General features: G+C 44.5%; 2 protein-coding genes across 2 annotated transcripts in view; one reads left to right on the forward strand and one right to left on the reverse strand.

Annotated features, from left to right (window-relative positions):
- Positions 1–1,301, forward strand: part of Mypn (myopalladin) — a 76,837-nt gene extending 75,536 nt beyond the window's left edge. The window contains exon 20 of the mRNA XM_048338881.1: positions 232–1,301. Within this exon, the coding sequence (XP_048194838.1) occupies positions 232–401 (170 nt within the window). The 3' untranslated portion in view covers positions 402–1,301. The remainder of the gene's footprint in view (positions 1–231) is intronic.
- An 11,754-nt stretch (positions 1,302–13,055) lies between these two features.
- Positions 13,056–13,770, reverse strand: Atoh7 (atonal bHLH transcription factor 7). Its single transcript, XM_048338882.1, has one exon. The coding sequence runs from the start codon at positions 13,567–13,569 to the stop codon at positions 13,108–13,110; it is 462 nt and encodes a 153-aa protein (XP_048194839.1). The 5' UTR covers positions 13,570–13,770; the 3' UTR covers positions 13,056–13,107.
- Positions 13,771–26,209: the final 12,439 nt, after the last annotated feature.

Here is a 26,209-nt window from a genome sequence, read left to right on the forward strand (position 1 = left end):
AAAAAGTCAGAGGAAGCTGTGACTCAAGTGGAAGAGTACCAGCCTTGCGTGAAAAATCTAAGGGACAGCACTTAGGTCCTGAATTCAAGCCCAAGTACTGGTGTGTGCACACACACACACACACACACACACACAAACACACACCAAGTGTTTGACCAAGAATCCATCAGGTGTGTTGGAGTAAGAACTAGGTGCACCTAACGGATTTTTTTTTTTTGATCCATTTTCCAGCTCAATGGCACCAGCAGATCCCACCACCCATGTCCATCCGACCCAGCGGCAGTCGCTATGGATCTCTCACTAGTAAAGGACTTGACATTTTTTCTGCCTTTTCCTCCATGGAAAGCACGGTGGTGTATTCTTGCTCTTCTCGGAGTGTGGTGGAGAGCGATGAGCTTTAAGGATGTCTGGGTGGCTGCGGTGTTGAGGGGGCGGACTGTGGAGAGGGCAGGAGGGCAAGCCAGGCAGAGGTTTCAAGCAATTGGATTTGAGTGAGTTCCCACGCTGCTGGATCTGTGGCAAGAAGCTTTGAATAAGGTTGGCTGGGAGCTCACACTCTAGCTGAGGGAGAGCTATAGGGCTGGGCCTCCTACAGATTCCAGCAACAACAACGAACACCACAAAATGTAAGTAGACAATACACATGAACCAAAGATGTCATACCACTGCTGTCCACTGCTTTGGGGAAAAGCTAGCCTGCTTCTTGGACCCTGTTCTCTTAGTGATGCTCAGCCCCTACTAGGGGCAACTAGAGGCCCTATGCCTGGGCTGAGAAGACCATAGGATATAATGGTTTCACCCAGCAATGCAAAGGCAACAGGTGGGAAGGTCACCAGCACCTATTACTGGTCACAGTGGTAGCAGTAGTTTTAGTGAATTCATTCAGTCAGCTTCCACTCAGCATTAGAAAATCAGGCTGTACAACCCACAAATGTGGTGAAATGCTTTTGCTTTATACATCCTGGTGTAGGCAGCCACATAATAAAGTGCCAAATTGCGCTTGAGATATTAAAAAAAAAAAGCAAATCCCAGCAACACTCACTATTGTACAATGTGCTTATTCTGTGGCCAAAATAGAGCCCTAGCAGTTTAGCCATACCATTTTCTTTTGGATAGGGAACTACTTTTTTTTTCTTCTTTCTGACTACATCTGCCTAGACTCTAGAACAAAAAGGCCTATTAACAAATCAATCAGAAAAAGAAAAATATTCTGCAGGGCTGTAAGGTCATTTTAAAAAGAGCCAGCTTCAGCCGGTGACTTATGCCTGTAATCCTAGCTTCTCTGGAGACTGAGATCTGATGATCACATTTTGAACAGGAAAGACTGTGAGACTCCTATCTCCACAAAAAAAGAAGAAAAAAAAAGGAGAGGGCGGTGCTGGAAGTGGAGCTGTGGCTCAAGTGGTAGAATACCAGCCGTTAGCAAAAAAGAAGTTCAACCCTAGTACCAACACACACACACACACACACACACACACACACACACACACACACACACAGCTTCAATTATCATCTCACCTGACATGTTCCTGCCCCTCCTCCAAAGTCTGGAAGTACAGGTGGCAGTTAAGAAGGAAAAGATGCAAATGGGAAGAGGCAGTGATGGGAGAGTTGGTATCTCACCACAGCAGAGCAGGCACTGATCAAACTGCATTTCTGTGTAGAAAATATTATGCTACATGGGGAAATGGAAAGGAAAGGGACATAAGGGATATGTGCATCTTCATAGTAATCCACTTATTCAAAACCTGCCTCTGAACTTACTGACTTCTTAGCATCCAGTGCATAGCCATATATCTTGAACCTGGAAGAGTACCTAGCATCAAACAGACATTCAATAAGAATTGGCTGGTGAATGATGGAACCTACAACTCACATACCAGTCTAAAACCTGCCAATGGGAGTGAGCTCCGCAGCACAGTGCACTCCAGCTCACTGGAGAGATAAACTGGAGGCGTCTGCTGTCAGTTCCATTTGCCCGGATCTCTGGTGTTCCCTGTACCCCCTACCCCCTTAGCTGGCGTCTTACTCAAGCAATTTAGATAGAAGTAGGAATTGCTTAGAAAGGCTTGAAACTTTCTTCGCTTCAAGGCAAAGATTCCCAGTACAAAAATAAATTCATTCACTTAAAAAATCAGTTGTGGATCTATTCTGTATAAGGTATTATGCTAGACACATGAAAGATGCAAATATAAGACAGTCCCTGCCCTTACGTAGCTTACAGTCTAATGGGAGAGATAATATTTAAGGCATAGAGAAGGCTTCCTTCTTGAGATAAAGATGTATTCTTTAGCAAATGGAAATTTCCAGTGCTCTTTAGCCTGTTTTCTCATAACTTATAAAAAATATCTCAAGCTGGGCACCAGTGGTTCAGATTTCTAATCCCAGGTACTCAGAGGACTGAGATCTGAGGATCAAGGTTCAGAGCCAGCCCCAGCAAGAAAGTCCATGAGACCCTTATGTCTAATGAACTACCAAAAAGCCAGAAGGAGCAGTGGCTCAAGTGGTAGAGTGCTAGCATTGAACACAAAAGCTCAGGGACAGTGCCCAGACCCTGAGTTCAACCCCCAGGATGGGCACAAAAAGAAAAAGAAAGGGCATTTTATTCTCTACCTGTTCCTAATTTAAAAAATACTAGGGCTGGCGGTATAGCTCGAATGGTAGAACACTTGTTGAACAAATGCAAGGTATTAAGTTCAAACTCCATACTAAGTACATATATACTTATCTACATACATACATAAGTATCTACAGGATAACAAAACAAACTTAAAAATGTCATATGAAAGTTTTCAGTCCATTATTCAGTAGAACTATTAGGTTTTATTTTCTTTGTAGGTGTGCATGTGCACACATGTGTGTGCATTTGTGTGAGCAATAACAGTAGTAAACCACAGCCACTGTAATTAAGTAGATAAGTATAGATATACCTGTAAAATGTTTCACCAGCACTGGTGTGAAATCTCTTATAACAAAATGTTACTGTCTACCTCCAATATCACTTCTGGATTGTACACTTGGCATCATAACACATCTACTTCTGTAAACCCTAGAGAGTTTTCCCAGGGAGGCACATCTGCAGCTGAGCTCATCAGCTTTCTGAATCCTTTCTGCCATGTTCAACAGGAACTGGGAGAGATCCACTTAAACACTAGGCGGTGCTGTAGCATCAAAATACAATGAACCTAAAAATTCCTGAAATGGGAGCTATAGGTTGTGTTTAAATGGGGTTTCTCAGCCTCAACACTCCTGACATCTAGAGATGGATAATTCCTTGTTGTGGGTGATTGTCTTGTGCATTGTGGATAGTTTATAACACAAGATGCCAGCAGCAGACTCTCCCAAGTTGTGGCCAGCTCTCTAAAAACACTGCTTTATATTCCCTGGGAGGCAAAATCTCCCTTTGTTGAGAACTGCTATGCTGAACAAAACAATGCCTTGCTTTAAGAATTCTGTTAGCATTCAATTATGAAGGATATTTGAATAAGAAAATTTAGTTCCACAGATATATTTGTGTCCAGCATATATAATATTTTAATAAGCCAGCCATTCCTCAACCAAGATTAATGATTTCTAGACACCATCACATTCAAATAATCCAGATAAATGTCCAATCAATCCATTAGTCCTATAAATTCTAATATCCCTCTTATATTCAGGCCTTCCTTTCTACTCCCCTGAGTCCTTGAGTTCAGATTTCCATTTTCTCTATTTCCCTCAGTACTTCTGATTTCAACCATTAAAAAAAAAAAAAAAAAAAAAACACCTCTACTGGTCTTGCTGCCTCTGGTCATAGCTGCTTCTCATTCAGTCCCAGCCCAGATTCCACCAGCACATCATTCCCTACCCCAACATACAGTTCTCCTGATGGTACTGCCTCATCTTCTAACTGGTAGTCCCAACTGATAGGTACCACCTGTTTTTCCCTGGAGTATTCAAGCTGGCATGATCCCCAATATGACAGAGAACTTTTCAGCCCCTCAGAAAGTACACCCCATGCAGCATAACATCTTTCAAATCACATAACTCTCTTTCGACTCTGCCAATATCTACCTATGGAGATCTTAATTTCCTTAAAGCCCATCCCAATGGCCACTGTCTCCATGAGATATTTTCTGATCACCTTGGGTCTGGAGGAGGAGATTATTTGGTAGTTATATGGAGCACAGTTATATGGAGCCCGCCTCCTTCCCTTGAACTTGCCCCTTTTAGTTACTTGTTACTATAGCCTACAGTAGACTACAGGTTATCTTTGTGCCTTTGTCCTTGATAAATGCTTATACAGAATAAGCATCTACTAACCATCACTGAATCTAGGCAGTGCACATTAAAAATCTTCTGGAGGGCTTTTAAAAAATCTCAACAGTAAGGCCACACCCCAAACCACTTAATTAAATAAGTCAAAGAGTCATGGCCCAGTCATGCCTAGTTCTTTTCATTCTTTTATTTTTTTAGGTCCAAGACTGGAACTCTAAATCAATACCTGCCATGTTCCCTCATTGGCTAGCCCTTTACCAACTGAGCCATGCCTCCAACCCCTAGTTCTTAAAGTCTCCTAGGTGGTTCCACAATGTGGCCAAGGTTGGGAGCATCATTTTTATTACCATGAGTTGTCTCCAGATTTCCCCAGAAGTGTGGAAAGGGATGCAGACAGCATCAGCTGTGGACATCCACACAGAGTACTATGCCCTGGTTGCACAGACAGTGCCTACCTGGAAAATAGACACAGACACAAGCACACACACTTGCCTTACTAGCCTCTGCTGTTCTGTGCTTGACTCACTGGACATGCTGCATTCATGAAGCCCCCAGAGGAAACTCAAGAACCCACAAATAAGGGCAAGGGCAAGTAGGAGGGAATTAGCTTTGTTTCAAAAAAAGCCTTATAGTTCCATAAGTGCCCTTCTCTACAAGCACCTACTGAAGGGTTCTTCATGATGTAGTCCTTCATACAAATGAGGACCAGAGTGAAATGAGCAAAGAATCTAAATTTGAGTTTTAGAATAATGAGCAAATCATCCCCATTACACTCATTACAATACCATTATTTGATGATAAGCTATATGTCTCATGAGTAGTAAGATATTTATTTTGATGTTTTTGTCAGTCATTAGGCTTGAACTCAGGGCCTAGCCACTGTCCCTGAGTTCTTATTCAAGGCTTAATGCTCTACCACTAGGAGCCACAGCTCTACTTCCAGATTTTTGTAATTAATTGGAGATAGGAGTATCACAGACTTTCCTGCCTGGGATGGCTTTGTACCCTGATCCTCAGATCTAGACTCCTGAGTAGCTAGGATTACAGTCATGAGCTACCAGTGCTTAATTTTTTTTTTTTTTTTTTTTTTTTTTTTTGCCAGTCCTGGGCCTTGGACTCAGGGCCTGAGCACTGTCCCTGGCTTCTTCCCGCTCAATGCTAGCACTCTGCCACTTGAGCCACAGCGCCGCTTCTGGCCGTTTTCTGTATATGTGGTGCTGGGGAATCGAACCTAGGGCCTCGTGTATCCGAGGCAGGCACTCTTGCTGCTAGGCTATATCCCCAGCCCCTTAATTTTTCTTATTAAGTAAACATTTTTCTATTCATTTACATGTTAAAATATTCTAGCATTGGGCTAGAAGTGTGGCTCAGCAGTAAAAAAAAAAAAAAAAATCGCTAGCTAATTAGCACTTACCCAGCTCTCCACTACAGCCATTTTCTTTATGCTTACTCTCAGCATTTATAGCACAATTCTCAGAGGGCTGAAAAGTGCGTTCTTCCTCAATTTCTTGCAATTTCAAGGCTATTGGTCTTCAGTGTTTGAAGTGGCTATTATTTACATATTAGCAAAAAGGCAGCTTGTTTGCAGTTCTAGAATATCACGTATGCTAATATAACTAGAAGAGGCGAACATATTTTTAACAAATATGCAGAATATTTTTGCACTGCACAGATTTTTTGAAAAGCATGATATTAGCAACTTTTCAAGCATACTGATGACCACTGCAGTGTCAGAGTTTAAAAGCTGCTGGGCATTCTTCAAGCTGGATTCTGTAATTCACTTAGAAATTTTGATCCACTTCGAACAAGGGAGGCCATTCGTGGTGACATTCAAGTAAGGGGTCTCCACACTGATGGTCAGCTCAATCATTAGTAGAGTTACTTCAATTCCAGGTGACCTAAGGACCCAGGGAGGCACCTTGAATAAAGGCCATTATGAGCAAAATTGTCTACATTGGCTGCTTGGTGTTACAGCCAACTTATAAATAGACCAAATGCAAAGAGACTCAAGATCACAGCTTGAGAAGTTACCTTGGGAGATTGTGAGGAAGAAGAGAGATAATAATAGGCTTTCATCAGCAAAAACAATTGAAGAAATATCAAATGAATTCAAGAAATAGCCTATCTAGGGGCTGGGAATATAGCCTCGTAGTAGAGTGCTTGCCTCGTGTACATGAAGCCCTGGATTTGATTCCTCAGCACCACATGTATAGGAAAAGCCAGAAGTGTCGCTGTGGCTCAAGTGGTAGAGTGCTAGCTTTGAGCAAAAAGAAGCAAAAGAAGCCAGGAACAGTGTTCAGGCCCTGAGTCCAAGACCTAGGACTGGCCAAAAAAAAAAAAAAAGAAAGAAAGAAAAAGAAATAGCCTATTTGCTTCTTTTTTACAGGCAAATTCCAGGAAGAGTTATTTCAGCCTCAAAAGAGTAGCTTGGGAGAATGCTGACTCCTGGATCTAAGAAGGAAGTCAATGGAAATGATAACTCCACAGTTCAAGGCAGAGCAAGACAGTTTATGTATTTCTTTCTGGTTTAAGCAGGATAGGACAACTCCGTGCTACTCTAAACCCTGAGGAAGAAACTGTCAATGCTGATCAATGGCCTTGTGTTAAAATGAATTCACTTAACTAGGTGCCAGTGGATAATGCCTGAAATCCTAGCTACCCAGAAGGCTGAGATCTGAGGATCAGGATCAGGTTTTGCTAGCCAGGGCAAACATTTCCAAGAGAATCTTACCTCTAATTAACCAGTAAAACACAGTAACTGGAGGTGTAGCTCAAGTGGTAGAGCCTGAGCCATGAAACTTCAGGGCTCTAAATTCAAGCCCTAGTAAACACACACACACACACACACACACACTCATGCACACACACACACACTTCACATTAGGATAATAGGTACATCTGAACTCTCAAAAATGAGCATTTATGGGGCTGGGAATATGGCCTGTGGCAAGAGTGCTTGCCTCGGAGCTGGGGATATGGCCTAATGGCTACAGTGCTTGCCTCGTATACTTGAGGCCCTGGGTTCAATTCCCCAGCACCACATATACAGAAAATGGCCAGAAGTGGCGCTGTGGCTCAAGTGGCAGAGTGCTAGTCTTGAGCAAAAAGAAGCCAGGTTCAGTACTCAGGCCCTGAGCTCAAGCCCCAGGACTGCCAAAAAAAAAAAAAAAAAAAAAGCATTTTGGGGGCTGGGAATTTGCTTAGCAGATAGAGTGCTTGCCTAGCATGCATGAAGTTCTAGGTTCAATTCCTCAGCACTACATAAACAGAAAGTGGTAGAGTGCTAGCTTTCAGCAAAAGGAAGCCAGGGACTAGCAAAAAACAAAAACAAAAAAAGAGCATTTTGGGCTTTCTGTTCTTCCATTCTCACAGTTAGTGCAAACCATAAAGCCTGTATACTTTGCCTGTGACTAGAAAGCAGTTAGTGGACCTGGGATTTATTCCTGTTCTGTGCCTCTGTGGAACTGAAATCCAATGGTGCTATAAACCCAAAGTGTGTGATAATTTGTGTCCTTTTTCCAAACATATATGGTACTAGATTCTGGTAGAATATATTCTGTCCATAACAACTGTTGTTTTCTTTAGTCATGGTTTCTTTGTTGTTGTTGTTGTTTTTCTTTTTCTTTGTTTTCCTCTTTCTTTCTTGCTTGCTTGCTTTCTTGTTTGCTTTCTTTCTTTCTTTGTTGTTGTCAGTCATGGGGCTTGAACCCAAGGCCTGGGTGCTGTTCCTGAAATTCTCTAGCTCAAGGCTAGTGCTCTACCACTTTGAGCCACAACACCACTTTCAGTTTTTGAGTGGTTAATTGGAAATAAGTGTCTCATGGGCTTTTCTGCCCAGGCTGGCTTTGAACTGCGATCCCCCGATCTCTGACTCCTGAATAGCCAGGATTAGAGGCAGGAACCACCGGTGCTCAGCTTAGTCATACTTTCTTAAAGATGAACATTGTGTTTTGTTAAGAAATGGGTGGCTTATTCTTGTAGTCCTCCTAGCCACTCAGGAGGCTGAGGCTCACAGTAAGAGGCCAGCCTGGGCAGAAAAGCCCATGAGACTCTTCAATTAACCACCAAAAAGTTGGAAATGAAGCTGTGGTTCAAGTGATAGAATGCCAGCCTTGAGTAAAAAAGATAAAGGACAGCACCCAAGCCCTGAAGCACCAGCAATAGCATGTGTGTGTGTATGCACGTGTGTACATGTGCGCGTGCATGTGTGTTACATCAGAAAAATAAAAATGTAAAAGGCAATTTAAAGAGTATAACAGATTTTAAAATTTGTTATAGAACTTTAGTCTCAAATGTCAAGGATGGGGGCTGGGGATATGGCCTAGTGGCAAGAGTGTTCGCCTCGTATACATGAGGCCCTGGGTTCAATTCCTCAGCACCACATATATACAGAAAACAGCCAGAAGTGGCGCTGTGGCTCAAGTGGCAGAGTGCTAGCCTTGAGCAAAAAGAAGCCAGGGACAGTGCTCAGGCCCTGAGTCCAAGCCCCAGGACTGGCCAAAAAAAAAAAAAAAAAAAGTCAAGGATGTGTGTGTGTTTAAGTTGTCCATTTATGTGAATTTTTTGTGACATAGTCACATAAAGTCACAGTCAGGTGTAGTAACGAAAGGAGGCACAGAAGAGGCTCAGGAAAACAAGGTATATTATGTCACATGACCTTTGTGAGTGTATATGTTTGTGTGCCAGTCCTGAGGCTTGAACTCAGGGCCCTGGAGCTGGCTCTGAGCTTTTATGCTCAAGGCTAGCACTCTACCACTTCAGCCACAGCTCCACTTCTGGCTTTTGGTGGTTCATTGGAGATAAGAGTCTCACAGACTTTCCTACTGGGCTGGCTTCAGCCAAGATCCTCAGATCTCAGCCTCCTGAATAAGTAGGATTCACAGGCATGAGCCACCAGCTCACCTTTTTCTTTTTTAGTGGTGCTGAGGACGGAACTCAAGGACTGGCCCAAGCTAAAAATGTGATATACCACTAACCTACCTCCCTAACCATACAGGACTTTTCTTGGAGTTTTTATGAGAAAGACTGGATAGTTTGAATAATTCTAGAGGGGTCTAAGGTCCCAAGTGCCTGTTAGCTGCTAGCTGTTAGCGGATAATATAGAAAAAATAATAGTACCAGATTAGTCTGGAGATATGGCTCAAGTAGTAGTGCTACCGCCTAGCCACATAAATCCCTAGTTCAAACCCCAGTACCACAAATAGGTGTGGCTCTGGGTTGGCTTATCTGCATTTTGAGAGCAAGCTACCATTAAACCCTTTGTTATCCCTCAGCATTGCCTACCCCTGGGAGAACAGTTTCTCCTCAGTTAGAAAAGTTGTTTTTTTTTTTTGGCCAGTCCTGGGCCTTGGACTCAGGGCCTGAGCACTGTCCCTGGCTTCTCCCTGCTCAAGGCTAGCACTCTGCCACTTGAGCCACAGCGCCACTTCTGGCCGTTTTCCATATATGTATGTGGTGCTGGGGAATCGAACCGAGAGCTTCATGTGTAGGAGGCAAGCACTCTTGCCACTAGGCCATATTCCCAGCCCAGTTAGAAAAGTTTTAAATATGTTAAAAGATGATATATAGGGCTGGGAATGTGGCTTAGTGGTAGAGTGCTTGCCAAGCATGCTTGAAGCCTTGGGCTCGATTCCTCAGCACCACATAAACAGAAAAAAGCTAGAATTGGCGCTTTGGCTCAAAGGTAGAGTGCTAGCCTTGAGCAAAAAGAAGCCAGACACAGTGTCCAGGCCCTGAGTTCAAGTCCTAGGGCTGGCAAAAAAAGATAATATATAGACATTTTTTAATAAGCTGGGTACCAGGGGCTCAAACTTATAATCTTAGCTATTCAAAAGGCTGAGATTTGAGGATCATAGTTCTAAGCCAGTCTAGGCAGGAAAGTCTATGATATTTATCTCTAATTAACCAGCCAGGTGAGTGACTGCTCCCTAGTAGGTTTTTGGAAACAGGAAGGAGGACAAGTTGAAGACCATCCTTAGCCACAGAGCAAGTTACAGGTGAACCTAGGTTATAAGACCCTATTTCAGGAAGAAAAGGGAAGGAAAGCCAGAATCTCCCAACATAGCTTTAGTTATTATCAAGCACTGAATTTAATGACTTCCAGGAAAAGCACAAAGTATATTAACTGGGGTAGAAAACTTGGGACTTTAATAAGAGCTGAATGGCTTCTAGAAAATTCAAAAGCAAGTAGTTAAATTCTAAAGCAGATAGCTAACATCATAATATTTAAGAGAGACAATTTCCATTCTTTTGGAGAAGTGAGGTTAAGGGGAGTTTGGGATTGAAATCCCATCATTTTGGTTAAATTGTTTAATTTTATTGAGGAAGTGCTATTAAAGTCAGTGTCAAAATAGAAATATATATTAAACTTTTTTTTTTTTCTGTGCAAGGTTCTGTACTAAGAAGTATAGAGCTGGAAAAACAAGGACATGGTTCCTTTCACAAAATCTTTATAGACCAGAGAAGGGGAAGTGACATTTTTTAAAACTGGATTAAAGATCTTAATGTGTTTGAGAACTTCTTTGAGGCACACACATTTTCCACACTAATTTTGTTTGCAAACTCTACAAACGACTGGGGATTATTAACAAAGCCTCTTTGGAGCTGGAAAGATGATTGTGCCCAAACAGCAAGTAAGGCAAAGACCAAGAATCTTGAAGAAACAAGGTCCTGAGCCCTCTTTGGTTTCTGGCTAACAGCAGAAAGAAAGAGAAATTAATCAATTTTCTCATAGGTATCTGCATATAACAAAACCTGTGTTTTTTAAGTTTAAGACCAGCACTACAAACCAAATGGACTGTGATCATTAAGTGTAACTAAGAAAGCAGTAAGTTTGATGGAAATACTGGCAAACCCAAGGCTGTGTATTGGGCTAGGCTTTGGAATCCATAATAATAGGATTTAGGTGTTAATGCTGGACTAGGATGTTGCTCAGTGGCAAAACACTTGCCTATCAAGTGCAATGTCCTGGGTTTGATCCCCAGTACCAAAAAAGAAAAGACCAAAAAATGCAGTTTAAACACAAGTTCAAACAAAAGTAGGTTTGTTGTGATTTTTGTTGACTTGTGACAGATTCCAAATACACAGATAACTTAAGAGTATAAGTTGTGCTAACTATGAGAAAGACAATTTCCTCAAATGTATGCATGTTGACCACCAAGCCCTTCTTTCTATCCACGGTTTAGTTTATTTGTGTAATAATTAGGCAAATATATAAGAGCAATTAAAACCAATGTTGTGTATTGTTTCAGTCCCACTTTAAGCATGATGGTTATTGCTTGTGGAAATAAAAAAAACTTAGTCATTGACTTAGTAAGAAAAGTAAAATACTGAAGACCTATAATGACCTATTATTTAAATGCTAAATAATTCAAATTTAGCATTTTTTTGGTGGGGGCAGTAATTGGTCCTGAGGCTTGAACTCTGGGCCTGGGTGCTACCCCTGAGCTTTTATGCTCAAGGCTAGTGCTCTACCACTTGAGCTACAGCTCCACTTCCAGCTTTTTGATGGTTAATTGGAGATGAGAGCCTTTGTATCTAGGATTACAGGCGTGAGCCACCGATGCCTGGCTAATTTAACACCTTTCTAAATAACTACCAAAAATATACTAAGTTGCAAATACAGAAGGAAAAAATTCAAATTAATCACCTGCACCCTCATCTTCTTCTTTAACCAGTAGTAGCAAAAACATCTTTGCCGGTCGTGGGATTGGGAGTAAAGACCCTACGCCTCGGGAAAACACTCATCACCCTCCACTAAGTAGCCAGACACTCGGCCGGAAAATCAAACCCGCGTGCTATGTTTATTGCTTACAAAAAAAATCAATGTTTTAATAACGTGTACACAGCTTTAAAAATACACTCATGCTCATGTACTGACAGAAAAAAAAAAGTCAATCTGATGCATGCATAGATAGCACCGAGCAAAACCGCAGGTGCCATACAGGACAGGACGGCGCGATGCAACTGCGCCCGCGACGTTTAGGAAGATCGTCGTTTACTTTCTCAAACTCAGCCTCCCTCAAAGGATAGGGTATCAAGGGTAGGATCTCATTTTCACAGCACTCAAAAGTCATTCGCAAGAGCCACGGGCCTAGAGATTAATCACGAAGTTAATAACAAAATGCAGGGGGGCAATAAAATCGTTGCATCCGAAAGTCCGAGGAAAAGTTAACGAATTTTCTTCCAAGAAATCACAGACCATCCAAAACCCCAGCGCCTCCGGGGGTCGGGGGGAGAATTGGAGGGGCTGCCGCGGCTCGCACCCGCGTCCTCGCCGGGCACCGGGGGGGGGGGGGTGGATGGAGGGCTTCCGAGTGGGTGCTCCCGCGGGCCGATTCCCGCGCGCCTTCATTGGCCATCGGGGGTAGGGTGGGGATCTCCCGCAGACCGACCCCGCACCCTCACTACCATGGGGGTGTGAGGGGGGCCCGATGCGTCGACCCAACGTCCTCACTGCCATTGGGGGGGTGAAGGGGCCCCGCGGACCGATCCCGAGCCCTCGCTGGCCATCCGGGGAGTGGGTGGGGATTTCCCGCAAGCCGACTGTTCCCTCACTGCCGTCGGGGGCCTGAGGGGAACCCCGTGGGCCGATCTGCGCCTTCACTGCCACCGGGGGAGGGGGAGTGAGGGGGACCCAGGGGACCGATCTGCACCCTCACTGGCCATCCGGGGATGGGTGGGGATTTCCCGCGGGCCGATTGTGCTCTCACTGCCATCGGGGAGCTGAGGGGGACCCCGCGGGCCGATCTGCGCCCTCACTGCCATGGGGGGGTGAGGAGGACCCCGCGCACCCTCACTGCCATCGGGGGGGGGGGGTAAGGGGGACCCCGCGGGTCGACCCCGCGCGTCCTAACTGGCCATCGGGAAGGGCTCCGGCTGGAAGCCGAAGAGCCTCTGGCCGTAGGGCTCGCCGTCGCCCTGCAGCTTGGCGCCCGCGAAGGCCAGGTAGTGGTCGCGGCCGAAGTGCTCACAGTGGAGGTTGGACCAGTCCCGCTCGGAGCCGAACCGCTCGGCCTCGGCCAGGATGCGGGTGAGGGCCATGATGTAGCTCAGCGCCATCTGCAGGGTCTCGTACTTGGACAGCTTTTTATCCTGGCCCCACTGGGGCACCACCCTGCGCAGGCGGTCGAAGGCGGTGTTGAGCCCCTGCATGCGGCGCCGCTCGCGCGCGTTGGCCGCCAGGCGCCTGCGCGCCGCGCTCTCCAGCCGCCCGGCCCCGGCGCACGCGCCTGCGCACTCGGTCCCGCCGCCGGCGCAAGGGGCTGCGGCGCGCGCGCCTGCCGAGGGGCCGCTGGGCTTGCAAGACTTCATCGCCCGGGCTGGCGGCGGGGAGGGCGGAGCTCGGCCTGTTCAGGACCCCACGGTGCGTGGGCTGTCGTCAATCGAGTCGCTTCGCCGCGTGGTTCTTCTTAGCGAGCAAGTCACGCGCAGATCCGCTCACTTGCAGACCGTGACCGCGGGGAGTGTGGGCGACTCGGCCTTCTGTCCTGCTGGAGGTCTCTTAAAATGTGCGGGCAGCTTGTGCCCCACCGTGAAGTGGAGGAAGACAAGGAAACCTTTCTTGCAGCTGTGCTCGGGGAACGGGCTCTCCGGTCCTCTGGGGAGGCCCGAGGCTGCTTTTCCAGCCGGATAACTGAGGTGTCTTCCCGGGGGCAGCACGGGGGGAAGCGCTTTTCCCGCGCTGTGGCTGTCGGAGAGTGCTGCGTGGCTCTTGGAGGGAGGAGGATTTATAGCCGTGGACTACGGGGGGAACAGGTGGTGGCAGGTGGGCGGGCGTCCCTCGGCTTCCATCTCAGCACCTTCCCACCCTGGGAACTGCTGGGGGGGTGGGGGTGGGGGCGACGCACAGGCAAATCCCGACCGCGCTGCCTTCGTTTGTTGAGGTTTCTCCAAAGCTTGTCCAGCACTAACAACACGCCATCTGGAGTGGCCTGGCTGTTCCCGAAAGAATAACAAGGCAGGGGGTGGGGGAGAGTGGGGAGCGCTTTGCCCATCTTGTCCCATGTCAGCAGGGAGCTTGTGGATCAAAAAAAAAAAAAACTCTTCACCGCGGTTTTTAAAATGATGAGGAATCGTTGGCAAGAAGAGGTTGCTTTTGACATTATGAGATATACATTTCAAGTGCAGCATAAGACTGAGCTGTGTGGAGAAGTGTGACCATCTGGCAGAATGGTGATCTGATACACGGACATTTTGATTTTTATCTAGTAAGTAAATGGGGACAAATTATCAAGTCCTTCTCTTAGTATGCAACTCATTTGGCTATTTTCTGTGAAATAACTTATATCGAAAGGTGTTCGTGTGTATATCCAAAGCTATATTATTCTAATTATGTGCTTGGATTACATGATTTCAGATGCCCAGGCAAATTATTCAGTGTCTGTACTTTATTTCCCTTGTTCATAAATGTTTGTGGGATATACAAGGAAATGATCACTAATTCCTTAGCTTTCTGCCATTTAAATCTAATAAAACTAATAATGCACATACATGTCCAAAATGAAAACATCTACATAATTTGTGAAGTTTTAGAAAAAATTCTAAAGGAAGATCTCTTTCCCACCTTTCGTTTTTTCAAGGCTGCAAATATTCTGTAAAACTTAAATGTTCCATTTAAGTTCATGTGTCCTAAGGAATAAGCACAAAGCATGATTCCAACCGTGAGAATCACTATATAATTTATATAGAGGATCCATTAATTTGATGCTCTCATGTCAGCTTGTTTATTGTTCTTCAGAGGAGCCAAGAGGCAAAGAAACTAGTTCCAAATAGTTTCCATTCAAAATAATTTCTGGATATTTCAAGATGTTTCCAAACAAGCTTTCTCTGTCCTTTTGAAATCTGGATTAAGTCATCAACAACCTCTCACCAATCAAGAGTCTGTGAGTTGCTTCCCCCTCCCATTGGACCAACTCCATTGTCACCACCCTGACTCCCAAGTCCTTTCTGCCCATAAATAGTTGATTAATCCCCAGCAGAAGCAGTGACAATGAAATGAAGTACAAGAAGACAATGGGATGCACTTGAACATTAATGACCTTCAGCATGACAGATGTTGAACACAGACTTTTGCATGGATCCACTCAGCTCTGTTACTCTGGGTCATAACAGTCTTGGTTGCCAATAGCCCTCTTGTGATGGCAAAGTTCATGCTGGCTAGTCATCAAAATGTGGAAATCTTCCCTGTCACTGCTACCATTTCTCCTGTTCATTTATCTCTCTATATCTACCTATATGCTGCTCTACAGAATGTTTCTCTGCAAAACCATCCATGTGCTCTTTTCCCATCACTATTGTCCAAAATATTAATAAGATGGATGGTTTTACAAGCTGTATTTTAGAAATGTCTTGGGATATAGGGGTGTTGTGTAGGAATAAGGACATCAACTTGTGAGGAAATTGGTAAGGCATAGTTGACTTCTGCAGAAGGACATGCTACTATCAAGAAGCCATGTAACAAAGGTGTGATGCCTATGTGTCTCTGATTATATAAAATAATACTTATCGAAATGAACTCCAGGAAAGGGAAACAAGGGCTATTTTTTCTTCATTGTTGTTCTTGTTTTTTTCTGAATAATTTCTTATTTATTGTCAAAGTGATGTACAGAGGGGTTACAGTTTCATATGTAAGGCAGTGGGTACATTTCTTGTACAATTTGTTACCTCCTCCCTCATTTCCCCCCCTCCCTTTTCTTTTGTTTTCTTTTTGTCTTGTTCATTTGTCTGTCTTTGGGAGGGCAAAGGGGGTCACAAAAATGAAGGAACAAAAAGTGAACAAATGCAACAGTGGTACTCACTAGACACTATGTTGAAAATGATCTATACAACTTGAGGATGGGAGGGAAAAACTGGGAGAGGGAAGGGTGACATTATCCAAAAAGAAATGTACTATTTACCTGACTTATGTAAATATAACCCTTCTGAATACCCTATTACAATGGGATTTTTTTTTCTTTTTTTTCTTTTTTTTCTTTTTTTATTTTTTTTTGGCCAGTCCTGGGCCTTGGACTCAGGGCCTGAGCACTGTCCCTGGCTTCTTCCCGCTCAAGGCTAGCACTCTGCCACTTGAGCCACAGCGCCGCTTCTGGCCGTTTTCTGTATATGTGGTGCTGGGGAATCGAACCTAGGGCCTCATGTATCCGAGGCAGGCACTCTTGCCACTAGGCTATATCCCCAGCCCTACAATGGGATTTTTAATTTTTCCCCCACCCCTAATTTTTTTTAAAAAAACAAGTAAAATAATACAGCTGGAATGCTGGTGGCTCACACCTATAATCAGATCTGAAGATCACAGTTCAAAGCCAGCCCGGGCAGGAAAGCCCATGAGACTCTTATCTCCAATTAACCACTAGAAAAACCAGAGGTGGAGCTGTGGCTCAAGTAGTAGAATGCCAGCCTTGAGCAAGAAAAGCTCAGGGACAGTGCTCAGGCCCTGAGTTCAAGCCCCAGGACTGGCAAGAAGAAGGACGAGGAGGAGGAGATGGAGCAGGAAGAAGAGGGAAGAAGGAAGAGGAAGAAGAGAAGAGGAAAAGGAGGTAGGAAGAAGGAAGGAGGAAGAGAAGAAGGAGAAGAGGAGGAGGTAGGAAGAAGAAGAAAGAAGAGGAGGAGGAGGAGAAGGAGAGGGGGAAGGGGAAGGAAAAGGGGAGGAGGGGGAGGAGGAGAAAAAGGAGGAGAAAGGGGCTGGGAATATGGCCTAGTGGTGAAGTGTTCATCTTGTATACATGAAGAAGCCCTGGGTTCACTTCCTCAGTACCACATATATTAAAAAAAAAAAAAAAAGCCGGAAGTGGCACTGTGGCTCAAGTGGTAGAGTGCTAGCCTTGAGCAAAAAGAAGCCAGGGACAGTGCTCAGGCCTTGAGTTCAAGACCCAGAACTGGCAAAAAAAAAAAAAAAGGGGGGGGGGAGGAGGAGGAGAAGCCTCTGCTGGCTTGCTTGGCAGAATACCCTGCTTTTATCTTTAACATCAGTGTCCTTTGTTCTGATTGTTCAGAACTTAGATTCACAATCTTGCACCATTGGTTAGTTTCAGAGGGGTTAACAGTTTAATTGGAGCAATCAACCAAAACCAAGACACTTGGACAAATTTGTTAGAAAAACAACTCATCCATCTGGTGGTGTACCACTTGAGGCATGCCTCTAGCCCTTGGAAGGACAATTCTTATAAACAGGATGTGGATAAACTAAAATAGCTTCTTGTAAGATGGCAGCTACTCTTAAAATGGTGGTGCTTATGTCAAGCAACTACTTTGACAAGAAAGATTCTATTTGCTCTATATGTGCCCAGGGCTAGTGAGATTGTAGCCCAACCAAAGCATCAAAAACTTAACTTGAGGAAGTGGTGTTGTGGCTCAGTGGTAGAGTGCTAGCCTTGAGCTGAAGTGCTCAGGGACAGTGCCCAGGCCCAGAGTTCAAGCCCCACAAACAAAGTAAATAAAAGAGTCAGGCAGCAGTGACAACTCACCTATAATTCTAGCTACTCAGGAGGCTGAGATAGAAGGATCACAGCTCAAAGCCAGCCAATGCAGGAAAGTCTGTATGACTCATCTCCAACTAACCACAAATAACCAGAGGTGTTTCAAGGTTTCAAGGTTTTTGCCTTGGGCAAAAAACCAAAGGGACAGTGCTCAGACACAGAGTTCAAGCTCCAGTGCCATAACTTGAAGAGAAAAAGGAAACATAAACTAGATGTTCTAGAAGCTGCCTGTGTCCTGAATTTGATTCAAAGATAGAGAATACTGCTGAAATAGTGAGGGCATACAGTAAGACATTTCTGAACATATCCTGAACTACTTATTAGTACTACAAAGACACTTTTGAGAAAAAGGATTCCACCATCAAATTAGCTTAAGAAACACACTGTCTCCCACATGGAGAGTCATGAAGAAAAAATGGCAAGGGGGAAAAAAGATGGTCAATCATGTCAAATGAAGGTATCAGTTGCAGCAGCTGAATTTCAGGCAGACAGACAGACAACTGTGACCAGTTAATACCTATATCTCAATTCTGTCTTCTACCATATGGTCTGCCTGCCTTAAGCACGATGCTGGCCAAAATACTTTGAACCTTATGGGTTTGATTCTAGAATCATAAATAAAAGCTAAGAGATTTAAACTGAATTGTTGCAATTCTCTCTCATTTGAAATCAGGGCCTCACATTTGCTAGTCTTGCTTGCTCAGCTGTCACTCTTCTAGTTTAGTCATACCTTCAGTCCAGCCTTTTGCTGATTTTTTTTTTTTTTTTTTGGCCAGTCCTGGGGCTTGGACTCAGGGCCTGAGCACTGTCCCTGGCTTCTTTTTGCTCAAGGATAGCACTCTACCACCTGAGCCACAGCGCCCCTTCTGGCCGTTTTCCATATATGTGGTGCTGGGGAATGGAACCGAGAGCTTCATGTGTAGGAGGCAAGCACTCTTGCCACTAGGCCATATTCCCAGCCCTTTTGCTGATTATTTTAGAGATGGAGTCTTGCAGACTTTTCTGTCTGAGGTGCCTCCAACCTCGATTCTCTAGATTTCAGATTCCTGAGTAGCTAGGATTACAGGCTTGAGCAACTGCGCCTAGTGATAGGTCAAAACTTTTAATATGGAAGCCCTTTGGCTTCAAAAATAGCTAAGATTACAAACTTGAGCTACCAGTGAGCATTGTTTTAAATCATTTATTTATTTATTTACTTACTTACTTACTTATTTGCTGGTACTGAGGCTTGCGCTCAGGACCTGGGTGCTATCCTTGAGTCTCTTTGTGTTCAAGCATTCTACCACTTGAGCCACAGAGCCACTTCTGGCTTTTTCTGAGTAGTTTATTAGAGATAAGAGGCTCACAAACTTTTCTGCCCGGCTGGCTTTGGACCTCGATCTTCAGATCTCAGCCTCCTGATCAGGTAGGATTATAGGCATGAGCCACTGGCACCCAGCTGCAGTGATTTCTTAACTGGTCAGCTCAAATCTGTCAACTATTAACAAGTGAAGTTTGATCACCAGCAATGGGAAAGATACCATCCACAAGGAAAGAGCTTGTCATTTAAGTCCTGGAAAGTTTTCTGAAGAACTACATGCTAGGTCTTTCTTCTACTTTGCTATCTCTCAAGCTGTGTGGCTTATGTTTGGCTCAGGGCCTTTCTTCTTTAGTTTCCAGCTCACCCTCACCAACTCAGAGACTGTTGTCCTGACAAAAGCCTGGGAGGAAGGTAAATTCCAAACCACCTCAGAAGGACAGCAAGTCCTGCTCACACCCAACACAGCTGTTTGAGGGACAGAACAAGGGTGCATTCATTATACCTGCCTCGAGGTTGCTCCAGCTTACTCTTAGAAGGAACAATGCACAGTAGTCCCACACGAAAGCCATCAAGAGTGGGGAGTGTTAAGCATTACCCAGTCTCATGTCATTCAGATGATAGCTGCCTGAGCTGCAAGGCCTGGACAGAGCCTCAAGTTGATAGGAAATTGGGGCCTCAGCTCTGGAGCTGAGCCCTTGGTAGACTCAAAACTAAACTCATGCTGGGTGCTGGTGGCTCACACCTGTAATCCTAGCTACTCAGGAGGCTGAGATCTGAGGAACGTGGTTTGAAGCCAGCCTGGGCAGGAAAGCCTGTGAGACTCTTATCTCCAATTAACCACCTGAAAAACTGGAAGTGTAGCTGTGGCTCAAAGTGATAGAGTGCTAGCCTTGAGCAAAAATAGCTCAGGGACAGTGTTTAGTCCCTGAGTTCAAGCCCCAGGACAGACCAAACAAGTAAACACCTCTTAAGTTATAAATCCTCTCACTCCAATGGGTCTACCTATGAATCCAACTACTGCTATCAGATAGGAAAACTGTAGAGGCAAGGGCAATACTTTACCATGCCAGCATTTCATCCTCCTGACCATCTGGAACACCTTACCACAGGTAAGGAGAGACTTCATCCCTAGACTCTCATATTTCCGTCCATGCTATTACGGTTGCCAGGGCCATGAGGCAAGATCTCTAGGCCTGGGGCTGGGAATATGGCCTAGTGGCAAGAGTGCTTGCCTCGTATACATAAAGCCCTGGGTTCGATTCCCCAGCACCACATATACAGAAAACAGCAGGAAGTGGCACTGTGGCTCAAGTGGCAGAGTGCTAGCCTTGAGCAAAAAGAAGCCAGGGACAGTGCTCAGGCCCTGAGTCCAAGCCCCAGGACTGGCAAAAAAATCTCTAGGCCTTGGACAAAATAATGGCTAATTCCATCAATACTCTGACTTAGCTTGATAGGCCTCAACACTAGGCTTGTCAAGACATCACACTCGGAAGTGGTGCTGTGGCTCAAGTGGTAGAGTGCTAGCCTTAAGCAAAAAGAGCTCAGGGACAGGGCCCAGGCCCTGAGTTCAAGCCCCATGACCGACCAAAAAAAAAAAAAAAGACATCACACTTTATTGGGACAATATTGGAAGGATGCTTACTCTGTCCAGTCCATTATGGGCTATAAATTTGTGCAAATAACCATAAAATTAAACCCACCCAGGGAAGGCCATTGATTTCCAATTGGCATAGTTTGCCAGATGCTGTTTGGCCTAAGAACTGCTTTGACCTCTCCCAGTGATGCAGCCTGTCCTGGGCTTTGCAGGGTGTGTTCCCAGCAGGGAAGGCCTCTCCACTAAAGCTGGCTGCTGGAACTTGGGCTGAAAAGCGAGGTAGGTTCCCCATATGTTGCAGGGGAAAGGCCAGCCACACCCTCTTATCCATCTCTAGGGCCCCAAAGCCACCCCCAAGAGATGACAGACAGACGCTCCCACCCTCAACCAATTAACTAGGTGGCCTCCTGCTGTTGAAGGGGGAATGGGGGCGGAAAAACAAGCGGATGCCTGATTTAACTAGGACCTGAATAAGTAGTTCACCAACCAGCTCCCCCAGGATCACTGAAGCGTGCCTAAACACTCTCTAATGGGTCTGGGTGGTTCTGTGCCCGGGACCTGGAGTTCTGTGTATTCTCAGCCCTTTTGCACTTTCAAATCGTGTAGGCATACAAACCTTATTATAATTTAAATACACTCATTAATATGTTAATGATTATATCTTAACTATTATAATCATGCACCCACCCTTGTGTTCAACTATTGCAATGGAAATGACTATTTAAAGACACTATTTTTTCCCTCACAAGACAACCTGATGATTTGTATCCCTTCATACACACACACACACACACACACACACACACACACACACACACAGAGTGGGCTTCTAGATTCAAAACTAAGGATCGGCTTTAGCTAGCAGTACTGAACTTAAAAGCATCTATGTAACTATACGTTTAGCTAGAAACCACAACTGTGGTTTTGACTAAGGATAGGAACCTGTTAGATCATTTCCAAGTCCCAGCAAGTCGCTGGTGCTTTAGTTTTTGCTTTTGCAGCAGATCTTTTAGAAGGAAAGGAGGACCAGACTTGCTAAGAGGAAGGCAGTTGTAATAATGGAAAATTGGACTAAATTAAAATGATCCTAAGTCAAAGCACAAGCCAGCCTCTTTGTCACCAACTTTTGACATTCTAATTAGGATAAATGGTTATGCAAATCAAGTCAGTCACTCTTTTCCTCTACCCCAGCCTAAGCCTATGATTGTTCCCCAGTGGGCTGTTGGTGGCATAATTAAAACTCTCCTAAAAATTGAATGAGAATTGGAAGATAATCTCCAGAGATGCCCTACTTTGTGGGCAACCCTGCACAGCTGTCCTTTTGTCCTGCCTGTCACCAAGATGCCTTGAGTTTCTCTGTCAAGGAAAATAGAATGTGACACTTGAGGTGTTCTCAAGCTTCTGTCTTCAAGAGTGGAGTGGAAGACAGACAGGCAGGAACCCAGCACCCCAGGTCACCCCCTTCCCAGCTCAATTAGCTAAGGAAATGGGGTTATAGAGTGAATCCAAGCACTGCATACAAGGCTCCTGATGTTGGGGGGGGGGGGGTGCACGTGAAATGAAATTGGTCATGATTTGATAAGTTGAAACTGGATGGTGAGCACATGGCTGAATAGGAGAGGAGTATATTTGAAATTTTTCATAATTAAAATAAAGTGATGCATACACTACCCAGAAATAGCATATATCAAGGGGAAAGGGTGGCTCCTTTGTTGCAGTATTGAGAATTAAGCTCCAGGCCTCACAAGAAGTGTTCTACCCTACCACTTAAGACACTCCCCCCAGTCCTAAGTTCCCCTCTTCTTCCTCCTTTTTTTTTTTTTTTTTTTTTTTGTGCCAGTCCTGGGGCTTGAACTCAGCTTGGGCACTGTCCCTGAGTTTCTTTTAGCACTTGAGCCACAGTGCTACTTCTGGCTTTTTCTGTGTATGTGGTACTGAGGAATCGAACCCAAGGTTTCCTGCATGCTAGGCAAGCACGCTATCACTAAGCCACATTCCTAGCCCCCTCCTTCTGCTTAATGGAGAAGAGTCATAGAAAAATTAATCTTTACAAATAGAGAGCTGGGTGTGGTGGTTGCACCTCTTGCTCTAGCTGCTTGGGAGGCTGAGGCTGGAAAATCTCTTAAATCTAGGTTGTTCTAGGCCACTCTGGGTAGCATAGCAACACTGTCTCTAAAAGGGAGATGGGTGGGATATAGTTATTATGTCTCCTTAATCACCTCCCATCATATCATTGACATTCCCTGATGTGATCCATCCTGATTCGCCCTGGCTCTTCCCAGGTGAGTCCTAGTTGAGAAGACCAAAGACAAGTGATTTGGAAAGATGGAGCCAAGTGAGAGGCAGAAAGGGAAAAAGAGTAAGCAAGATCCTCAGCTAACCTACCCAGTAGATAACTAAGAAGTAAGTGTGAATGGTTTCCATGTCATTAGAAAAGAAATATAACCCTGTGACTCCAAAATAAAGATAATTAAAGCTCCTAATTTTTCTTAAAGTGCTAGGTTATCCAGTAGCAAGTGGTCTCACGATGAACAAGCCCTTCTTGGATGCCTTGGGTGAGGATGGAATGGGAGAAGCAGTTGGTAGTCTGGGTGGGTTGGTGGAAAGTTTTGTTTTGTTTGTGCTGCTACTGGAGCTTGAACTTGAGGCCTGGGTGCTGTCCCTTAGCTTTTTCACTCAAGACTGGCATTTTACCACTTGAATCACAGTTCCACTTCTAACTTTTTTGGGGTTAACTGGAGATAAGAGTCTCATGGACTTTTTACTGCCCGGATTGGTTTTCAACTTTGATCTTCAGATCTCAGCCTCCTGAGTAGCTAGGCTTACAGGCATGAGCCACTGCAACCAGTGATAGGTAGACATTTTTAATATGGGAGCCCTTAGGCTTCAGGAGTCAGCACAGGAGAGCTGCAGGCCTTGGAGATCTCCCATTCTGCATGTTGTGAAATGATGCTTTAAAAAAATATTTTAGTAGCATCCATGTTTTGAGTGACAGTAATTAATGAGGTAGTATAAAAACTGCCCCAGCCAGGCTGTGCCCTGTGTCTCATAGCTTTGATAGAAAAACTTGAGAGAATTGGGATAGGCTAATTAATTGGTCTTCAGGTAGTAAGTAAATCAAAGATCGTGTGTGTCCTGGGAAGCCAGAATCTCCTCTTTCCTGAGAATCAATCAGTTGAAGATTGATGAAGGGCTGCTGAGGTCAGGCTTAGAGACACGAAACCATCTGCTAACTCTCTAGGGTTGGTACCTGCAGTAAAGCAATTTTAGAAGAACAGGTGCTCACTTTCAACTTACCTCTTCTTTTATTTTATGCTGAAATAGTCGTTTTAGCTGGAGAGAGCCTTTGGTTGGATGACGGAATTCACAAATTGTCTGTTGTAACTTAAAATAACCTGGCCTAAAGGTATTCCGATAACCTCTACTGGCAATTGATTACACAAAGTCATCGAACAGTCTCACAGTGACAGCAGCCACTCTGGCCTCTCTCTCTAGGAACCCATGGCAGCCTCAGGAGACTGACTAGGAGGCATTGCCCAAGAGACCAAGGAATCACATCTCCAATGACTAATGCAGCAATTGCCAACAGACTGAATTTGGTCCACCTGCTTCATATAGGGAACCTAGACCGAAACATTCTAACTAGCTGATTGACCTTAAACAGATTCAGTTTTGTTACATTGTTTCATGACATACCCCAAACATTGCTTTCTTTGCATATAAAATGGGAATAAGAATGGCCACCAGGATACTCAGCAAATTATACAATTATAGAACAGTGTGACTAGCAATCTACCATTAGTGAAAGACAGAATGAAATGCTTCTACCTTCAGCCTCCCTCATAGCTGCAATCACAGGCTTGTGCCACCGTGCCTGCCCTTGCTCCAGCCCAAACTCTGGTATATTTCTGATCTGTCTAGCTTTAGTAGCGGTCACCAGCCCCTCATTTGCCAGGAGAGGCAGCCACTGTCCATTGCTCAGGTACTCATAGGAGTTTGGTATTTGGACACCAAATAACCCATATGGCAAATGCTCATTAATACAAAGTCACAAACTGCCTTTAACCTGAATTGAGTGTGGAAACACTTCCTGTTATTTAGCTCTCCTTGGTTTTACTTGATTCCTCTTCAGGTGGACAGTCTTACTTCTTTCTCTGCCCCAACAACACAAGGCTGTAAATCCTCTTCTTATGGGGGATGAGGGGGTTTGAACTCGGGGCATTCGGCTTGCTAGACAGGCATTCTACTACTTCTACCCTCCAGTACCCTGTGTACACACTCAGAATTGGTGTGGTTTATTTACTTATTTATTTATTTATTTGTGCTGTTCCTGGGACTCGAACTCAGGGCCTGGGCACTGTCCCTAAGCTTTTGTGCTCAAGGCTAGCACTCTATCAGTTGAGCCACAGCTCCAATTTAGCTTCTTGGTGATTAATTGGTGATAAGAGTTTCATGGAGGGGCTGGGAATATGGCCTAAAGGTAAAGTGCTCGCCTCGTATATATGAAGCCCTGGGTTTGATTCCTCAGCACCACATATATAGAAAAAGCTGGAAGTGGCGCTGTGGCTCAAGTGGTAGAGTGCTAGCCTTGAGCAAAAAGAAGCCAGGGACAGTGCTCAGGCCCTGAGTTCAAGCCCCAGGACTGGCAAAACAAAACAAAACAAAAGTTTCATGGTCTTTCCTGCCTGGGCTGGCTTTGAACTGTGAGTCTCAGATATCAGCCTCCTGAGTAGCTAGGAATACAGCTATGAGCCGCTGGCACCCAGCATTGATGTGAGAATTTAACCTTTCTTTTCTACATCCACCCTATAGGATGGACTGTGTTACAGTAGTTTGTGTGTGCATAAAACACAAAACATGACTGCCCCTTAAAGACTCACTGGAGTGCTACACACATATTGATGTAGGAATCCCTAATATTAATGTGCAGTGATTAATTAATATTTCCAAGTGAATTCCCCTAATACTGCATATAAAGTTTGCTGTAGCTCCCCTCAAAAATGAATAGTTCTTGGGGCTGGGAATGTGGCTTAGTGGTAGGGTGCTTGCCTTGTATGCATGAAGCCCTGGGTTTGATTCCTCAGCACCACAAAAACAGAAAAAGCTGGGAGTGGCGCTGTGGATCAAGAGGTAGAGTATTGGCCTTGAGCACAAAGAAGCCAGGGACAGTGCTCAGGCCCTGAGTCCAAGCCCCAGGACTGGCAAAAGAAAAACACACACACACAAAACTTCTTATTCTTGCAGGTCTCAGCAGCCCAACTTATTCTGCATATGGCTGTGTGTTTAATTAGTGGTCCTTCAGTGTCTACAATTAACATTGTGATGATTAATAAAATAACTGCTTTAAAGCTCTATTTGCAAGCAAAACTGCACAATCAGGTATAATTAATTCATCATTAATAAATCATAGCTGATTAACTAATCTGTTTATTACTAACACATTACTGAAGAGTCCCCACCTGAGCACAGATAATTTTTCTATGCTGAATAAAACTGGAAGATGATATTTTAAAAATGTTTTTTAAAGCTCCTCCAAAAGTGCACTAAACAGCAACTATATCACAGCCAGAGGGAATTTGAAGC

This window comes from Perognathus longimembris, chromosome 2 (genome assembly GCF_023159225.1).
Source record: "Perognathus longimembris pacificus isolate PPM17 chromosome 2, ASM2315922v1, whole genome shotgun sequence".
Classification (NCBI taxonomy): Eukaryota; Metazoa; Chordata; class Mammalia; order Rodentia; family Heteromyidae; genus Perognathus; species Perognathus longimembris.